The sequence below is a fragment of the Phyllobates terribilis genome, unplaced genomic scaffold (genome assembly GCF_046119375.1).
Source record: "Phyllobates terribilis strain yellow unplaced genomic scaffold, ASM4611937v1 Scaffold_11__3_contigs__length_659146591, whole genome shotgun sequence".
NCBI classification, from domain to species: domain Eukaryota; kingdom Metazoa; phylum Chordata; class Amphibia; order Anura; family Dendrobatidae; genus Phyllobates; species Phyllobates terribilis.
Window position 1 is genome coordinate 188783097 of NW_027362771.1, and position 16104 is coordinate 188799200.

At 39.5% G+C, this 16104-nt stretch overlaps 1 protein-coding gene across 8 annotated transcripts in view; it reads left to right on the forward strand.

Annotated features, from left to right (window-relative positions):
- ANKRD26 (ankyrin repeat domain containing 26) overlaps nt 1-13370 on the forward strand; it is a 100197-nt gene extending 86827 nt beyond the window's left edge. For all 8 annotated transcript variants that reach the window (XM_073651895.1, XM_073651897.1, XM_073651898.1 and 5 more), the window contains 6 exons: nt 1666-1795; nt 2244-2534; nt 4964-5199; nt 5281-5524; nt 9443-9488; nt 10228-13370. In XM_073651895.1, coding sequence (XP_073507996.1) covers nt 1666-1795; nt 2244-2534; nt 4964-5199; nt 5281-5524; nt 9443-9488; nt 10228-10376 — 1096 coding nt within the window. In that variant the 3' untranslated portion in view covers nt 10377-13370. The remainder of the gene's footprint in view (nt 1-1665; nt 1796-2243; nt 2535-4963; nt 5200-5280; nt 5525-9442; nt 9489-10227) is intronic.
- The last annotated feature ends 2734 nt before the right edge of the window (nt 13371-16104 follow it).

A 16104-nucleotide genomic window follows, 5' to 3' on the forward strand; every position in this document is an offset into this window, starting at 1 on the left:
TCAAAGTCAAACTCCTCATCTGATGAGGATGAAGATATGGCAGCAGTAGCACTGTCAGGACCCAAGTCCTCTTGCGCCTGGCTGTCCTCCTGTAGGCCACTCATCCTAACTGCTACCTCAGTCAGAGCTTCTTTTCCTTTAGTAAGCTGTTGATCATCAAGCAGTATACGATGGCTCGGATCCACATAAACAGCTGCCAGAAAAATGTTATTTTCCAATAGCTGTGTCTCTCTCCGTTTCATTGAAGCAGAAATGCCATCTGCAATTAAACCTCCTCTTTGGGACAGGCAAAATAGCAAGTTCTTCCACTCCCTTATGAAAATTCCAGGACTTAAATCCTCAGCTTGTAATTTTTTAGTCACAGTAAATGGGTGATGAAGCAATTCCTTCAATTCAGCCACCTGTGTCTATTGACCTTCATTTAGGGTTACCTGAGGGTTCGCCATATCTATAAGAAACAGTTTTAGTTCAAGCAATCGCTCAGTCGTTAAATAAGTGCTGCCCCACCGAGTGTCTTGATCACCAATTGCCCCTTTTCCAGCACGTCTCTTCAAGATGGAATCAATTTTAGGGGTTCTTGCAGCAATAGCTAATTTTTTCAGTTTGCTAATCAGAGTTGCAGCATGTCCCTCTTGCAGACTATCTCTTATTGCCAGCTGCAGCGTGTGCACAACACAGCGCATGTGATGAATAGGAGAGAGGTGTGAAGCAGCTTCAACAAGATCATCTAATTGTAAAGAATCATTTTGCTGTTCTTCTGTAGTAATATATCTGTTTGCTCCTCTGTTATGGGAACACGACTGTGGCCTTCCATCTCCAACATACTGAATCTGAAATGTTCTTCTAGCTGCTGTTCACCTTCATTATTCTCATGCATCAGTTTAATTGTACTTACAATGTTTGAAGCATTATAAGTTATAATAGCAAGAACCTGTTCTTTTTTGAGTTTGTAATCTTTCAGAACTTTTTCCACTAAGGCCTGGAGAAACTGGCTGGTGTGATGAGCTTTAGTATCTTTTACTGCCAATGTCTTGGTAACAATTTCTTTGTTGTCACAAACATATCGAACATTGATGGCAAAATAGTTCACTGTGTGACGTGTGCAGGCATCCATTTTAAGAAACATGAAGCGTCTTTTGAGAGTCTTTCTTAAAAATATTCGCCACAAACTGCATTGATCTACTGCACCCAATTTATTACATATTTTAGGAGTCGGTCCATTTTATACCAACTCCACCAAAATGAGCACCGACTCCGACTCCACAGCCCTGGAAAAAACACACGTACAGCAGGATGTGAAACCCATTTATGTTATAATTTTCCCAAATTTAAATCATAATGTCTTGGTATCCTCACATATTAGTACAGTCTAATTAAATTAGAATTAAATTAAACTTTAGAATCCTGAAAAAACGCTGCAAAAAAAGCAGCAAACCTGCTTTTTGTCTGCAGTTTTTTTTTACGTCCAAGAGATGAGGTTTTGGCTGCAGCAAAAAAGCAACATGTGAACATAGCCTTAGATTACAGCTAATTAAATTTTTGTATTATTATTATTTGGAACATTACATGTATAGTATATTTGTCGATTTTTTTTTTTTTTTTTTTTGGACCTATTTTTTTAAATGTGGTTATTCATATATGCTTTTATTACATTGTCCTGAGCAGGCTAAAGAAACTTCTAAAAACTGCAAAGAAGAGACTGAAAGACTATGACGGACCTGAACAACGAAGTAGTGTGAAAGGAGGATCCAGAAACTATGAAACAGATAGTGAAGTTTTAAAAATGAAAGAAAAGGTTTGTCATTAAAAAAAATTCTACATTCAGTATATATGCAAATTGCAACATTGTTCATTCTTGCTAAATGTTAGTAAGGAGAGCCCCTTTATTATATCCATGCACTGCCCACTTCAAAGTCCCCTCCCTCCACTATCGTACTGTAGCGGCACATATTCCCAATGAGTTTACCGCTCACTGGTGTAAAGAAGTATACGGCAGCGATCTATAGAGACGCTGGCTGTTTACTGCTGTATCCACACAAGACAATTTTGTAAGTATATTCATTTCAACTGCACTTACAATTTTGCAGGTTAATACTGGAAGCCTTGTTGTTTGCCACATCCCTTACAGCGTAATAGAGCATGCACACATACATTCCTACTTAAAGTAAAATGTTGTTCAAAAGTTTAGTATGAAGTTTTCAGTTTCTCTGACTTTGGTCTTCCAAATTCCTTGAACAACCCAGATGGAAGAATTGTCTTCACAAATGGAAAGAGAATCGCGCAGATATACCGAATTAGAATCTACAAACCGTGACCTGCAAGAAGAAGTGTCTACAAATAAGAAATTATACAGGAATATTGAACGGTTAGAAAGAGGTAAAAGACAACTAGAGGAAGAACTGGCTGAAATTAAAAGATGTATTGACTCAAGCAAGACGAGTCAAGGTTACCTTGACATGTATAAAAAGGAAGTAGATGAGAGGGGCCGACAAGAGTTACGGCAACAGCTGGAGGAGGTCAATCTCTTTCTACAGGTAAGATTTCCATATATTTCTATGTTTATACATTGAGTTGGATATCTGTAACAAATTACACCCCATTTTATATCATGTAAGAAAGTGTGATGGATGACTTTTTGTGTACTTATATTAAAGGGGTAATCCTTACATCAAATTGATGACCAAACCTAATTGGGGTCCAACTCTCGGCACTCCTGATGATCAGTCGTTTGATGGAACGATGTCATTCCTGCAGGTGCTGCATCCTCTTCATTGTTTACCATACACAGCTCCATACATTTAGTCTGCCTGGTATCACAGCTCAGTCCTATTACGTTTAAAAGGACAATATTGTAGCGAGATTTAACACCAGACACTGTTGTTAGTAAAAGTATTGCGGTGTGTCTGGTAAACAAAGAGGATGCAGCCACCTTGAAACAGCTGATTGGCAAGAGTGCCAAGAGAATGACCCCTAATTAAGATTAATGGTCTGTCCATCAATCTTAAAATCCCAGATAACTAATTTAAAGGGATGTTCCAGGACTATTTTTTTTTAACACATTATGGGCTTAACAGGCAGGCAGTTGCCAACTACGCAGTGTTCTTGCTGCTCCCTCCTCCATTTTCTTAAAATTAGACCTTGTTCACATGTTCAGTATTTGGTCAGTATTTTACATCAGTATGTGTAAGCCAAAACCAAGAGTAGATGTTAAATACAGAAGTGGTGACGTGTTTCTATTATACTTTTCCTCTGATTGTTCCACTCCTGGTTTTGGCTTACACGTACTGATGTAAAAATCTGAGGAAAAGTATAATAGAAACACGTCACCACTTCTGTATTTATCACCCACTCCTGGTTTTGGCTTACAAATACTGAGGTAAAATACTGACCAAATACTGAACGTGTGAACATGGACTTAAAGGGGTATTCTCATCTCCAAGATCCTATCCCAATATGTAGTAGGTGTAATAATAATAATATTAACAAATACCTCCAATTAGAAATGTAGTATAGTTTTTCTGATTCGCTATATCTCTTCCTTCATGTGCAGGCATTGCAGGACCTTAGGTATCCATGGTTATGACCACTAGCAAATAGCTAACTAACTGTCATTATATCAATGGTCGTAACCATGGATACCTAAGGTCCTGCAATGCCTGCACATGAAAAAAGATATAGAGAATCGCAAAAATTCTACTACATTTCTAATTGGAGGTATTTGCTATTATTATACCTACTACATATTGGGATAGGATCTTGGAGATAGCAGAAAATGGGTGTAGGGTGTTATACACCAATCTGCAGAGGATAAAGTGTCTCAGAGAGTGCAGAAAAGTGGACAAGGATACGAAGGGGAAGGCATATGGAGATTAAAGGGAATCTGTCAGTAGGATCAATCCTCCTAAGCCATCTATATGGGCATGTAGGTCATAGGAAGCTGAATAAAATGATACCGTGATATCTGCTATCTGATGTCTTAATCCACAGAAATCCACTTTTTTTCTCATATGTAAATGAGCTCTTCCAGACTATGGGAAGGATGTTGCCTGGAGGATAACTGCCTCCAGAGCTTGTTTTACATGAAGGGGGAGTTATCAGCATGAGACAAGTAACAAACAGAACAGGAGAAATTAAATTTGTCTTCTTGCAAACACATTTTTTGCTGCTTTCTGAGCTCTGCTGTGTTGCAACAATATTACTGCAGATGTGTCAGGTATAACCACACACAGCTCTGCAGTGAGATCAGGAGAGCAGAGAGCGGCCATTACACATCACACTGGTAACTCCCCCTAATAAGGTCTGGAGGGAGAATTATCTTCCAGGCAGCGTCCTCCCCAGAGCCTGGAAGAGGTCATTTACATTAAGTGATAAAAGATGATTTATCAGCATCAAGGCATCTGATATGAGACATACAGTGAGGACTTTTTTCCCATATTAATAGTATAGATAGGTTAAATCTGGTGACATATTCTATTTAAAGTACAGTGTTAGAGCTGTGCTGATACATGAAAGTAAGTATAGCCAGCAGCACTTTGATTAACACACAGCTCGTATCCAGCCTGTATTGCAGAGAGGGACACTTCCACAAGAAAAAATGTGAGACTTGGATCAGGCTGCAAATTGCGTATCAGGGGGTCTAATTGATTAACGAAATAAACATTGCAGACTGAAACTTACTGGTTTACTTTAGTTTATAAAATTTAACTAACATAAAAGTAATATTTTTTTTCAGTGTTGAAGATGTCCATAGCCTTTAAGAAAATTCTGTTGTGATTGACCATAACCCCATCAGTGGTACCGAACATATATAGTGGCTCTAGTCTCGCTGTCCTAACTGGACATAAACATCTGTATGTGAAGTGCCACTTATCTGTCATGTCAAATTGGGGTCTCCTAGATGTTCACCACAGGTCACTTTCAGCTCTTTTAAAGTAAGTTCTAATTATTGTTTCTTCATTTACAGGCACATGCAGCTTCACAAGACAAGCTAGAACAAATGAGAGCTGAAAATGATGCTTCTGTCAGGGGTCAGATGGAGCATCGGATTCAAGACTTAGAATCCGAGCTCCACAGGCTCAAGCATGCTCAACTAGAAAACACCAGCGAGCGAGACTCCACTAAGCAGGAGTTAAACAGATTAAAGGACTTATATGCGGAAGAACAAAAGTCAAGAAAATCATTAACATCAAAACTAGAAAGGTAAAAGATATCAAAGTAGTCAAAATATGAACTTTTCACATCAAACATTAACATCATCCTTTTATTGGGAATTTTTCACAGAGCTAATGAAAGACTCGCAGAAGCCAACAGCAAACTTCTTAATGAGAGGCAAAGAAGCAAGTCATTAATTGCAAGTACTTTTCTAAACGGAAGCATGGGTGCCAGTCCTGTAGTAGACACGGGTCACCTTGCACGCCTCAGCAGCAGCCTGCCATTTAATAGGAGTTTGGGACTTACAGGAGGTTTACTTAATACAGTCGGGAATGGTTTGGCTGTAAATCAAGTGGAGTCCTATTTTACTAAGGTTAGTTGTAGTAATTTACAGCTACACGAACATCTATTTCATAGGCATAAAGTAAAGAAATTATGCATATTTCTATAGACTTGTATGTACATAATACCTGCTAAAATGTACAATATTGTGCCTTAGTGTTACACATAAAAAGCAAAGATGTAAAGAGACGTTACCTTCTAAAATAATAATATTGAAGGTGTGTGAATGTCATGAAAATAAATGAACAATGGTGTTAAAAATCTGTAAAGCGTTTACCTGCAACTGTAGTGGTAATCTGCAGATAAATGGTTAATAATATACATGGCAGTCTAATTGGAAGAGTGACTGCAGGGAGAAAAACTTCATGTTCTCCCTGCAGCTGCATTTCCAGTTACACTGCTGAACATGTTTAAAACAGTATTCAACTGCAGATTACCACTATGGCTGTAGCTAAATACAGGGTTTTTTAAATTTTTTTTGCTGACAGGCTCTCTGTAAAGAGAACATGTCATATCCCCAAATGCTATTAACCTACAGATATAGGCCCCGGATTCATCATAAGCTTTCACAACTTTTTCCGTAAGGCGTAAAAGCTTTGGGACTTTTGATGCTTTCACGTCATTTTTCGCAGGACAGGGGCATGACTCGGCACGGTGACCCCCCATTTGACAGATTCATGACAAACGATGGTGTACATTACACCACAAATCTTACTCCAGTCTCTGACAGGTGTAAGATTTGTGGCGTGCTGCATGCCACTTTGTGCCTCCCCTGATTCTTTAAGAGGCATGTGCCTCTTAATGAATCGGTCACCTCACAATCAACCCCCTCCCCCTTTTTCAGACTTGTGTGAAAAACGCTGGTCTTGTTGAATCGGGGCAATAGGGTTAAGCTGCAGGTTAATTGCGTGACAGTGCTGTCTGAACACCTTATTGCAAGCCTGGCTACTGGGAGAAAATTAACTTTATTCTTCACAAAAGCTGCCGGCTTTTAGTCATAGAGGTGTGCCCGGAGTACAGTCATAGCTCAAGCATTGTAAGCGGCGGCTGTAAGCCCGCCTCTGAACGTTGATTGACAACTTACTCTGCCGTGCATTTGTGCAGAGTGAGCTGCCAACCAAGAAGGCATGCATCCAGCCAGCACTCACAGTATAATGAGCGGTACTGTTAGCAGTGACTGTGTATGCTCCGGGCACACCTCTGACTGAAAGATGGCAGCTCCTGGGAGAAATAAAGTTCCTTTTCTCCAGGTAGGCGCACTTTCAGTAAATCGGCCGGACTGCATTGAAGCACTATTAATCTGAAGAATAACCCTATATCTGGAGGTTAATAGCGATATGACAAGTTCCTTTTAATGTTAATAAATTTAATGTTAGTTAATTAATAATCTGATTGGTTCCAGTGTCTTGGAGAACTTGGCCCAGTTCTGTATAATTTTTATTGTATTCTGCTTTCTTCCGTCATTACAGGTAGTATAAGGCCACGGCCCTACTATCAGTATTTGGTCAGTATTCAGTCAGTATTTTTTCTCAGAAGTGGGAGCCAAAACCAGGAGTGGGTGATAAATGCAGAATTGGTGACTTGTTTCTATTATACCTTTTCTCTGATTGTTCCTCACCTGGTTTTGGCTCCCACTCCTGAGAAAAAATACTGACTGAATACTGACCAAATACTGATAGTGGGGCTGTGGCCTAAGACAGACTTCAGGATATTGAAATGTGGGCTATGCAGACACCATACCAATTATTTGAGAGCTTTTAGTTTGGTATTTGGTGATGACTATGGAATAATTGTCCTCATGAAAAAAAGAATTTTATGATTATTAAACTCCTCTCTGATGATGAAATGGGGATAATCTGCTCCCGGCATTTCTTTAATTTTAACAAGATCCAAAACATTCAGTTGTAGAAATGCAAACAGTTGTGGAGGACTTCATTGTTTGATGCAGCCAGTCATCCATGTAGATCTGCCTGCTCTTCTCTCCGCAAACTATCATTTGTCCAAGTAAATTGTGGTGTGCATGCTGAGCTGACTGCAGTGATACATTACCAGCTGTGATGCCGTTCTTATTTGCAGCAGTCACATTCCATATCTGGCCACCAGTTTTCTAACATTATTTGGCAATGTGCACATCATCAGGGTAATTGCATGTTTATTTTAATGTGGAGAGATGTGCCTCTGCTACATCACAATATTGTGACTGGAAGTGGTCTCTTTGCACCCAGCATGTTACTGTGACATGCATGTCGCAAAAGAAATTCATATCAAGGCAACATGCTGGTCGCAATGCAACCATGTTCACTTACATAATGGTGCGATTTAGCAATGTAGCAGTGGCATAATGCAGTCTTTGGCAGTGACACGTTTCATCGTCACTGTGTAACCCCAGCCTAATGCGGACAGTTGGGTCATGCCCATAGACTTTAAATTGTTGCTGCCACCACTGTGTTTAATACAGCAATCTTCAAGTCTGACCACAGATTCTCAATTGGATTAAGGTCTGGGCTTAACTAGGCCACTCCAAAACATTTACACGTTTCCTCTTAAATCACTCAAGTGTTGCTTTAGCAGTATGCTTTGGGTCATTGTCTTGTTGGAAGGTGAAGCTCTGTCCAAGTCTCAAATCACTGAAACAGGTTTTGCTCAAGAATATCCCTGTATTTCGCACCATCCATCTTCCCCTTGACTAGGGTCATTTTCCCTGTTCCTGCTGCCGAAAAACATCCCCACAGCATGATGCTGCCACCACCATGTTTGACTTAGGGAATTGTGTTCTTAGGGTGATGAGCTCTGTTGGTTTGTTGCCAGACATGGCGTTTACCTTGGCGGCCAAAAAGTTCAACTTTGGTTTCATGTGACCACAGCATCTTCCTCCATAAATTTGGGGAATCTCTCACATGTCTTTTGGCAAACTCAAAAAGAGCCTTACAATTTTTGTGCATAAGTAAAGGCTTTTTTCTGCCCACTCTTCCATAAAGGCCACCTCTATGGACTGTACGGCTTATTGTGGTCATATGGACTGATACTCCAGTCTCTGCTTGGGAACTTTGCAGCTCCTTCATGGTTATCTTTGGTCTCTGTGCTGCCTCTCGGATTAATGCCTTCCTTGCTCAAGATGAGAGTTTTGGTGGGTGGCCCTCTCTTGGCAAGTTTGTTGTGGTACCATGTTCTTTCCATTTGATGAGATTAGATTTGATGGTGCTTCAGGAATCATCAGAGATTGGGATATTTTGTTCTAACCCAACCCTGACTTGTACTTCTCAACAACTTTGTCCCTGACTTGTTTGGAGATCTCCTTGGTTTTCATGGTGTTGTTTGGTTAGTGGTGCCTCTTGCTTAATGGTGTTGCAGTCTCTGTGGCCTTTCAGAAAAGGTAAAGTGTATATACTGACAGACCATGTGACACTTAGATTGCACACAGGTGAACTTCCTTTCACTAAGCATTTGACTTAATGAAAGTAATTGCTTCCACCAGAAAGTTTTAGGGGCTTCATTGCAAAAGGGATGAATACATATGCACCTTTCAATTATTTTTATTTGATCCCTTAAATTCAATTTATGCTTATATTTTTCTCACTTCACTTCACTAACTTAGACTATTTAGTGCTGATGCATCACACACAAATCGGATTACAAAAATATTTAAACACAGGTTGTAATGTGACAAAATATGTAAAAAGCCAAGGGGGGTGAATACTTTCAAAAGCCGCTGAATTCTGTACTTCGAAACATTCACATTCTAAACTAAATAAAAAAAGCAGAAGTATATAACTTGCTGTTGGCACACAGATATAGAGACGTAGAACACGTCTAATAAGCATTTCTAGGTCATGGATAACCTAAAGCCCATGATAGACAGGTTAGAGAATATCCCCTGCTGTATAAACCTCATTTCCAGTGTCTACAGAGAGTTTTAATGACATTATTGTATGTCACAACTATATTTCAGATGCAGCAGGAGCTTGAAAAGAATATTACTAAAGAACTAGAACAAGGTATGTGGTACCAAGGGACACCAGACTTAGGCCTCGTTCAGACATCCGTGTTTCACGTCCGCTACCTGTGCTGTTCACAAATAAACATCTACCCATTATAGTCTAAGAACATGATTTTTTTTTTTGGGGGGGGGGGGGGGGTTGCAGACAGATTGTTCGCCAAAAAAAAATAAAGTTGGAGGCATTTCTGTTTTTAATCCAATTTGCAGATAATACTCACCCAGGCAAGTGAATAGGTCCTTGAAACAAATTAGATGCCATGTGTGTCATACAAGTACTGTCCCTTTTTACCTGTTTAATGAGTAGAAGAAACTTTTTAGTTTTTTTTTTTATTAATTTTTTTTTTTGCATATGAGAAAAACGGACACACAGACAAAATCTATAAAAAATTGTATCCAACACATTGATGAAATACAGACATTTTTTTCTTTATACGCAAAAAAGGGCATCTGAATGAGGTTTTCACATGTGCATGTTGGGCAGCCAATGTTTCCAGACTCTACTTATTATTTTAGAACTGATCCTAAAAGGTGAAGTGTGGTCTGAGTAATTAGGAGTGGGCCATTTGTAGCTGTCCATCCCCCTATAATATCACTAACATATTCTTGCTTTTGCCATATACAGTCATTTTCATGTTAGATGCCTGGAACATATGTGCACTACAAGTATTGATGTTTTCATGATCCTTACTCCAGTTATATTACACACAGTATAATCTGTTTATCCCTTTAATTTGCAGGTAATGCCGAGCTGGAAGGTGGGTGCACCAGAATTTCCCCTGTTGGCTCCATAGCCGGATCTCTTAGAAACCTGACTGCAGAACAAGACCCAGTTTCAAGAGCAACGCAACAATATCTAGAAGTCCTGAAGAAAAACTACATGATTTAAAGTGATTTTGTTTACGCGAAATAGTTACGTTTCAGTCATTGAGAAAATAATAAATTTTGGTGTCTATAGGTTTCTTGCATTTTGCACTTGTTACAAAACAGCATTGAAGACTTTATTTTCCTATTTATTTCCTTTATCCGTGACCACTGTATCTGAACATGTTTTTGTAACCTAGTGCTGTGTACGCTGATTATTTTATGTTTTACCTGTCCGCATTTGTCATGTACTTTATTAATTCAAGGTACGTAATGCCATTCCACACAATATTTCATCCATTTTGTGACAGTATTTACTTAAAGTGTTAGTGCCAAGAAAGTACAAGAATGTATTTTTGTATAGATTTCTACACTGCTGCTGAAAATGAAAAGGTACAAAAGATTTCCTTCTGTCTCCATTAAGTCGGGAGGCAGGAGACATCTATGTACCTCTGTTGTCTGTAACACTCATTTTGTGACTGCCTCAGTTGATTTGATTTCCTAAGATAATACGGTCTTAATGTAAATTCTTTACCTCAAACAGTTACTGGTACAATATATTAGCTGCCTAAAGTGCTATAGCTGTTCATTAAATGAATAATAATTAAATATCTGAAGAATCAGAAGTCATTAATTTAAATGGACTATTTAGTATTAGAAAAATGAGTTTCCTTAATTGGCCTGAACTGCAATACCAGACACCACCCATAGGTAAGAGTGGTGTCTTTTCTAATTCTAGACAGCCCCTTTAAAGGGAACCAATCACCTCCAGAAATGCTATTTTTAACTTTTAGGTATAATTGTAATCTGCAAGTAAATAGTATAGAAATCCAGTCTGGCAAGCTTACTGTAACATCGGCTACAGGGAAAAAATGAAGTTCTGTTTTTCGTACAGTTGCTTGCTTTCAGTCATCAGGCCGGTGCAGGGAGCGGTTACAGTCATCAATCATAGTAAGCACGCTGTAATCACTCCCCTGACATTTGACAGCTTACTCTGCACACACATGTTGTGGAGTGATTATCAATGTGTTGGGGAGTGATTACAGCTGCAGCGACTGTTACAGTTTCCTCCATTGCCCTGATGACTAGAAATGAGCGTTTGCAGGGTGAATAAAACTGAATTTTTTTCCCTGCAGCTGCTGCTGCAGTAAGTGTGATAAATAGCGTTTAAATTATGTCTACCTGCAGATTGCCCCTATACCTGAAGGTTAATAGCGTTTCTGGAGGTAACCGGTTCTCCTTAAGTTCTCAAAGGGTTCTCCCTTCTCGTAGTTTTATGGCTGAGCTAGGAATAACTTTATCCAGGCGCTGACCACTGGAGAGAGGGAGTTATAGACAGAAACTGAGCTACTCTCTTTATATAACGCAAATAGAAATGAATGGGGGGTTACCGAAAGGTTGTAGCACAACCGCTCTCGGCTATTTTTGGAGCCACACGTTCAGTGATTGGAGATATCATCTTAGCCATGAAAGACTAAAATGTGAATAATCCTTTAATAGTACAATTCCATGGGATCTTTCAGCTGCAGATTTTGTTAAGAAAAAGGTGCTGAACGTTGCAGAACGTGAAATATGCAGGATATGTTGTCATGTTGCCATTTTAAATCCATGACGTCAATCAATTTCATAAAATCTCAACTCTAATGCTGGTACTGTAATATTTTTCCTCACACAAATCCACTGCATATTCACCTCTTAGACCACCATTCCAGCGGTTTTTTATTTCAGCACTGGAGTGGTGCAACTAATGGAGGTCCCTACACTTAGTCTCATACTTGGTAGCTGCCGTCTTCATCTTTTATCTGCACCACTCTTTTCGGTCTCCAGCAGGTCCCTTCTCAGTGTAAGTCTTAGAGCCAAAATGAAGCTTGTGGATGTTAAATCTGACTTCTGGTTACTCAGAAGTTGCGATCACAAGATGGCGGCGCGGGCCGGGAAGAGCTAAAAACTGTGGGTGGGAAATATAATACTAGGGACGGGGACCATATGTTAGTGGCACCACTATAGCGCTGAAATATTAAAAAAAACATACCGGAGTGCTGCTTTACTAGGAAGGTTTATGAAAAAGTTATTTTAGCATGTCCTAAAATGTGAAAAAAGGTAAATAACTCAGGAATAAGATAGTCCTTAGATATTAATATTACAGGAGTACGTGTTTCCATGACTACACAGTGTGCCCCCGGGCGATGGTAGTGCTAGAAAACTGGGCCACATTACACACAGTCAGGTAATTTTTTTTTATTTGTACTAGAAAAAAATGGATTCTAGCACAGTATCTAACCACAGTTACGCCTCATTCTGACGTCCGTCTCCTTCTCGTACCTGAAATAAAACCGGGTAGGTTTTCATCAGTGTTTGCTCAGTGTGTTCGTTTTTACCATCCGTGATTTTCTCGAATGCCAAAAAAAGGCTAAAGCCTCATTCAGACATCTGTTTTTCACAGAACATGTACCCATTATAGTGTACGGAGCTGTTCACTTGTCCGATTTATTTTGTGGACTGTGTATATGTACAAAATTCACGTTTGGTGACATGAGGCACCCATACAAGTCTATGGGTCCGAGAAAATCGCAGACAGCACACGGGTGACATCCATGTGTAATGCAAGATCCGTCTGTTTTTTGTTCATCAGTATGTCAGGGTAAAAACTGACATACTGATGAAAGTCTGATCCAGATCACTGATCAAAATCGGTCCTTTCTTTTTACATACTAGGAGAATATGGTTGTCTGAATAAAGCCTAACACTGAGCTGCCAGAAACCATGACAGGAAGTGTTGTCATGAGGACACAAACACTTTTCACATCTTTTATTTTTAAATAAATCCTAAATAAAAGTTTAGTATAGAACCCCTCTTAACTACAATGGTTACAATCTGTACAGTCATACACCAAATCTTTCTATATTTACTACATATAAGCATGTGTTATTCTACTTAATGACGTCAGATTCTTCTATTTTCAGTTACTACAAAAGAAAACTCCTGTATACCTCGCAACAAATAAATACTTTATATAAATTGCTTGCTTTTGTTGAGTCTTTTATAGAAATGTTCCAATATGACCACTTGATGCTTTCAAAATGGAACATGTTTAAGTGGATTCTCTGATAAATAGAAGGAATATTGATGACTGTATTAACCATCATGTGGTAGACGAGACCGCGTAGGAACATGTAGTGCCGTGGCCAGTCCATGGTGACCTATTGTTGCACTATTTTTTCCAGAGTGAACGAATGGTCTTATGTGCTGAAAACGTTCTGGTTACAAAAGACATGGGAACCAATTCATCAATAGCGCTGTGCATTCCAGTCTTCATAAAGTGTCCACTTGAGTAAGATTTGTCAAATTAATTGAGACGTGTGCCTCTTAAAGCGAACCTGTCAGCAGGATTTTGCTAAGTAAACTACAGGCAGTATCATGTTGGGGCTGCTGCACTGATTAATATGATACCTGAGGTGAAGAAATCCGTCTTGTGTAATCAGTGTTTGCAGTTCTGAGTTAATGATATGCCCGTGCTCCGGGGCAGGACTGTAGGCAGGGTCTTATCCTGGTGCTCTGGACCAGATCAGCAAGAAAAGACCTGCCCACAGGCCGCCCCGGAGCACAAGCATGTTCCTCATCATAGAGACAGCCAGACACCGAGACAGATAGGGAGGGCCTGTGGGCCAAAGTAGAAAAGTGAAAAAAAAAATTGTAAAAATATTTGAAAAAAAGAAAAAATAATCACCAAAAAATAAATATTATGGGTTCAATATATTATGGAAAAAAAAAAACAATAAAAGTACACATATTTGGTATCGCCGCATCCGTAACGACCTGACCTATAAAACTGTCCCACTAGTTAACCCCTTTAGTGAACACTGTAAAAAAATAAAAACCAATGCTTTATCATCATACCACCAAATAAAAAATGGAATAACACGCAATCAAAAAGATGAATGTAAATAAAAATGGTACCTCTGAAAACATCATCTTGTCCCGCAAAAATCAAACCGCCATACAGCTCCATCAGCCGAAAAATAAAAAAGTTATAGCTCTCCGAATAAAGCGATACAAAAAAATTATTTTTTCTAGAAAATAGTTTTTATTGTGTAAAAGCGCGAAAACATAAAAAAAATATAAATGCGGTACCGCTGTAAACGTACTGACCAGAAGAATAAAGCTACCTTATCAATTTTACCACACGCGGAACAGCATAAAAAAAAAAACATAAAAACAATTCCGGAATTGCTGCTTTTTGTTTATTCTGCCTCCCAAAAATCGGAATAGAAAGCGATCAAAAAATGTCACATGCTCGAAAATGGTACCAATAAAAATGTCAACTTGTCCTGCAAAAAACAAGTCATCACATGACTGTCGGCCAAAATATGGAAAAATTATAGCTCTCAAAATATGGCGATGCAAAGACTAGTCTTTGTAAAAAAAATAAATAAAAAAAAAGCGTCTTTTAGAGAGTGTGACCGCTGTCAATCCTAAAAACCCGATATGAATCTGGTATTGCTGTAATCGCACCGACCCGAAGAATAAAGTCGTCTAATCACTCATACCACACGAGGAACGGTGTAAAAAAATAAACTCTAGGGTTGGGGTTGGGCTAGGGTTGGGATTTTTTCAAACGTAAAGAAAAAAAAAATGATCACGATATGGCGACCAGTGTTGAGCGCAAGTGCTCGCTATTTGAGTTCCCATCGGGTGCTCGTGTATGCACTGAGTATCGCGGGTGTTCGAGTGACATGCTCGAGTCTCTGCCCCATATGCTTCGCGGCCAAAAAAAAACGTTGCTGGGATTGGCTGCCATGCACGAGCAATCCACGCATTTTTTTTTGGGTGTCTAATAACCGTGAAACATGGGGGCAGGGACTCGAGCATGTCACTCGAGCACCCGTTATACATGGTGCATACCAGAGTACCCGATGCAAACTCAAGTAGCGAGCACTTGCGCTCAAGACTAATGACAACTTATTCAATATGATGACCTAATGTTATCAAATTCTGTCGTACCTCTGGATTCAAAATGTACACTATACCCCTTGATAAAATCCTTGAGGGGTCTAGTTTCCAAAATGGAGTCAATTGTGGGGGGTTTCCGCTATTTAGGCACATCAGGGGCTCCCGAAATGCGACATGGCATCCGCTCTTGATTCCAGTCAATTTTGTGTTCAAAAAGTCACACAGTGCTCCTTCCTTTCTGAACCCTGACGTGTGCCCAAACAGTGTATTTTCCCCACATATGGGGTATTGGCGTACTCAGGAGAAATTGCACAAAAGTTTTTAGGTTCCATTTTCTCCTCTTACCCTTGTGAAACTAAAAAATTTGGGGCTAAAAGCTAATTTTTGTGGAAAAAGTTATATATTTTTTTCATCTTCACGGCTTCCATGTTCTAAACTTCTGTGAAGCACCTGGGGGTTAAGGGTGCTCACCACATATCTAGATAAGTTCCCTGAGGGGTCTAGTTTCCAAAATGGGGTCACTTGGGAGGTTTCCACTGTTTAGGCACATCAGGGGCACATCCGCTAATTATTCAAGCAAATTTTACATTCAAAAAGTCAAATGGCGCTCCTTCCCTTCCGAACCCTGCCTTGCTCACCATACATCTGGATAAGTTCCCTGGGGGAGGGGGTCTAGTTTCCAAAATGGTGTTTCTTGTAGGGGGTTTCCACTGTTGGGCACATCAGGGGCTCTCCAAACGCAACATGGCGTCCGCTAATTCAAGCAAATTTTACATTCAAAAAGTCAAATGGCGCTCCTTCC